Consider the following 4377-nt stretch of genomic DNA (forward strand, 5'->3'; position numbering starts at 1 on the left):
TTTTTTCTACTAATAACTTATAATGAGAAAAGATTGGATAAGGATATTAATAAATGTGAGATAAGTTTAATCCATTGATGTTTAAATTTCAGTTTCCCCAACAAACAAACTGGGTAGTTCCTTGATATTTCGCCATCTCCCCAGGAAAAAAAACATAATTGATTTTAGCCACATCAATTTTTAATTTAGAAAAACAAACGTTTTATTGTTACATCGAATTTGGATTCTCTTTTTCTGTGACTTTGTTAACTTTGATATACTTTAGGTAATAATTCGTTTATTTAATTAAATAAAATATAATGGGAAAGAAAATTAAAAACGACTATTTATATTATGCCCCTTTCACATTGTCATGTTCAGTTGTATAAAGATAAAATAGACCAAACATTTGTTTCATCCAGTTTCTGAAGTCTACCAAATACTCTCCCCTCACCCATCTAAGAAACCATTGTGAACAAAATACAAATACCATTATTCTAATTATTGCAATATTTTGATCTACACAACAACTATTTTGAGGCAGAAACACTAACCATTTTGAAGTGTCTCCCTCTTCCATTGGTTGGCACCATATGTTATCATCTTAAGATGTCAAATAAAGTGCTGCTATTGAACATCCTTGTTGATGTCTATGCCATCTTTCAATAATGCCAACTCAGAAACTAGAGCAATATGATCACTACCCCATTTCTGTATACAAACAAAAATTGAAAGAAAAACTTCAAATCTAAAGTTACACATTTCAAGCAATAGTCTGCAAAATCAAAGCAAGTAAATAGGGAAAGTATACACAAGAGAGTTCCATCTAATAAATTGTTATAAACTTATTGTTACCTTTGTTGGGAATCCTGGAGTCCAATCCATGGCATGTTTAGGTATCGGAGCAAGAACTCGGGTTGTTTGCAAACCTTCAGATCGCCTACGTAGATCAAGGGGAAAAGTATATTTTTATCGACTCCTTTTGTTTGAAGTTAAGCATACAAAGTGATCAACCAATTCTTTGAATGCTAATACTAAAGTGTATCTATTAAAATGAATGATGCTATTGGAATTATAAAACTGTATAAGAATCTTATCAATAACTATCATTTTTGGTAGAGAGCAATGACAATTTTTATGGTAACTTTATTGTGACTACAGCTCAAAACATGTAAGCTGGACAGGAGAACAAAACAGTAGCAAAAAAAAACTTAAAGACCCTTAACACATACCAAATGTAGTCAACAGTTCCCAAGAAGCACCTATTATAACTGGTCACTAGGGGCTCACCATGGGGGTCTCTAGTCCCTGAACAATCCTGCACGTAAGCAAAATGTGGCAAGTAATTTAAGATAATATGAAAGAGCAGCAGGTTATAAAGTAATATGGAAAAACAGTAACGCAACATTTAGTAAACTGAAGCTTTTATGAGGGATGGGATGTGTTGGCTTGTCATAATAAGGAAAGTGCTAGAAATCTTTATATCTACCATGGCTTCAGTATATGTGCTCCTAAGTGGTAATTGGTGCTCCAAGAAGGTACAGTCTACATTTCCTGTTGCGGTTTCTATCTCCATAGGGGTCCACAAGGATGGATTATAAGGAGTGTTCTCTGCATCAATTGATTTGGAACTCGGACTAGGAGATAAACCATCCTCCACTTCATTGCTTTCTTCAGCCAGCAACAACTTGTTGGAGGCAGAATCTGATTCATCAAACTGAAATGTGTTTCCAATATCTGACTTAATGGACGGGCCAGGATCAAGAGTTACGCCTTCTTCAGCATTATGTAAGGAAGATATGAAAGCGTTGTCATCTTCGCCAGTATTTTCGCTGCCTATTATGGCTTTATCTACCTCATCAAGGAATGATTTCTCTAGCTTTTCATCTAGTGGAAAGTCAATGTTGGTGGATTGATGTGATTTGCCAATAAGATCCGAGGTTGATGGGCTGTTCCTTTGGTCATTAACATCGGAGACTGAAGTCTCGCTGGATGGTTTAGTTATAGAGATTTCTAAATTGAGAAGATCTGTTGACTCAAGACCTATCTTGACCTTGGAAGATTGATTGTCTTCTTGGAGAGAGGTTGGGGGAAAATTAATCTCCATATGTTTACTTCCTTCAGGGACATGTAGGTTGGATTCTTTGCTTAATGATTCTTGATTTAAAGCTGCGACAGTATCTGAAGAGGTAGTAACTGTGATGTCATGAATCTCAGCATTTATACTATCAACAGGGAGCCTAGCTTCACCATAAGAAGGATCTTGCTCTTCCTTCAAATGTTCAATAGCAGGCTCCTGAGTATCCTTTCCTGCATATGCGACATTCTCCTTTCCATGCTGCACATTTGTCAGAGACAATTTAGACACATCCAGAACAGTGCGAGCATATTGATTCTCTGAACTGTTACACTTAGTACCAGGATTCTGCATGTCTGACAAAGAATTATTTTGTTCTACATTAACTTCCTTGTCACCTTCAATAGATACAGCCTGAGCTGAACCACCAGAAAATCTTTCACTGCATTATTTTGTGAGATTTTAGCACATATATCTTGTAAAAGAAAGAAATCTAACTAATTTCATCACATAAAAGTATCAAATGTAAAAGTCAACCGAGAGTTAGGACCATACAGCCTTGGCGGTGAACGAATTTTAGCAGAAGCTTGTCCTGATAGCTTATCCCTTTCTATTCCAGACAAATCTAACTGCAATAACATGAAAATGTCATTTTTCTGTCTGTTTGTGTCAATATCAACAGAGAAGGAAAAATTAAAGAACCGAAGCGTATACCTTCTGTTCTGAGATGAAGTTGTACAGTGGACTCTAAGATAAGATTAAAGAGAATGTTAATGTCTTAAAGGGTGAAACAACATTTTACAAAATGATGGTGAAAAAGCATAATAGAAAAAATAACCTTAGGGGTACAGTTAAAGTCCCCACAGATAACAACAGGGGCATTATTCCAGAGTTTAGAAACAGCATTAGCCCTATTGAGTAGCACTCTGACCTGCTTAAAGTAAATATAAGGAACAAAGCAATTACAAGAAGAAATTGACATTATATATTAGACACTGCAGCAGCTGATGGAGTCAGCCGAAAAGACATGACATTACCGATTCAAATAGAAAAATAAACAGAATCAGATGACATGAGATGGGATATATTGTTCAGTGTTTACAGAAGTAAAGCTAAGAGGAATTAGTTATGCATATTCATTATTTTGTGAAATTGCATACATTTTTCAGGGTCCTTAATTTTTTTTATTAAAAAAGAGGGGTCCTTAGTTTATATTCAGAGTTGGCAATTATTGTCGGACAATCTGATTCTACATAATCAATCTAAAGTTCTAAACAAGGTCTCGGTGATACACGGTATTCCTAAACATAAGGCCATGTGAGGAAAGTAGAATACTGATTCAATTTACAGTATTGCTTTATCAAGATGCAGTTTTTGAAAAAAAAAATTATCATCATATTCTTATTGCTATGTTTTCACTCATAAGTTCGAGCTTTATAGTGATGAGTATGAGTACTTGCTGAAAACTTTTTTGTTGCTTTGCCAATTCAGTGTTGATGTGTTGGTTGTTGCTACGTCTCTACTTTATGCTGTTGGTTCTAGGTCTGTCTAAAATTTATAATGATTCTAGTTCATAGTTGATTAAGTTGAAGGCTATAAGTCTAATCAAATGTTACTAGGCATTTTCATAACATTAAATGTTCATGCATCCACAACAGTATAGATGTAGAGGGCTTCATCAAAACAGGCAAATGTTTATATCAAGCAGTGTATTACAAGAGTAATCTACTGTAAGCTAAAATAGAAAATTACAGTGAATTCACACAATAGAGTTCGATACTTCCACGGTAAGGTTAAAAAAATTCAGTCCTACCAGACAAATCCAAATTAAAGGAAACATGCACAGCTTATAAACAGTGCATACCTGGCCAAGTTTAATTTCTCCTCTTTTTGGATTGTAAAGCACATGAATGTTACAAACCACAATTTTACTATAACCTGTCAAGCTGTGGAATGTTACAATTAAGTTATATCGAGAATACAAAAATATCCCTTAATAAAAAGTTAAAAACTGAAAAGAAGGTTTTTAAGGGATAAAAGCCTAAAAGATTAAAATACTCCTTTGAAACAATTTCATAAGGGAATGTAGAATGTCTTAATTATCACAAGATCGAAAGAAGACCTAAGCTTTTCAGACAATCACAGCTATGTTGACTTAACCTCAAATGAAACCACATTCCAATAATTCATCTTAACTTTGTCTTCAATCTATACATAGATAAAATAACTTCCTCTCTGTATCTGTTCCCCTCAATATTTTGCAATCTAATTCTATTTTGTTTTTGCAGGAGAGGTGAACTGCAAGAATAGACATATCTTTC

General features: G+C 34.5%; 1 protein-coding gene across 3 annotated transcripts in view; it reads right to left on the reverse strand.

Moving 5' to 3' along the window:
• The window catches only part of LOC109358231 (carbon catabolite repressor protein 4 homolog 6), a 9477-nt gene continuing 5440 nt past the window's right edge, over window positions 341-4377 (reverse strand). The window contains exons 8-16 of one of the 3 annotated variants that reach the window (XM_019602340.1): window positions 3921-4002; window positions 2895-2987; window positions 2771-2803; window positions 2612-2685; window positions 1469-2498; window positions 1212-1297; window positions 835-919; window positions 607-690; window positions 341-565 (exon numbers count right to left, since the gene is read on the reverse strand). In XM_019602340.1, the coding sequence (XP_019457885.1) occupies window positions 607-690; window positions 835-919; window positions 1212-1297; window positions 1469-2498; window positions 2612-2685; window positions 2771-2803; window positions 2895-2987; window positions 3921-4002 (1567 nt within the window). In that variant the 3' untranslated portion in view covers window positions 341-565. Of the gene's footprint in view, window positions 691-834; window positions 920-1211; window positions 1298-1468; window positions 2499-2611; window positions 2686-2770; window positions 2804-2894; window positions 2988-3920; window positions 4003-4377 lie in introns of all 3 variants that reach the window. The other 2 variants (XM_019602339.1, XM_019602338.1) reach the window with 2 other exon arrangements.

This window comes from Lupinus angustifolius, chromosome LG10 (genome assembly GCF_001865875.1).
Source record: "Lupinus angustifolius cultivar Tanjil chromosome LG10, LupAngTanjil_v1.0, whole genome shotgun sequence".
In the NCBI taxonomy this organism is placed as follows: Eukaryota; Viridiplantae; Streptophyta; class Magnoliopsida; order Fabales; family Fabaceae; genus Lupinus; species Lupinus angustifolius.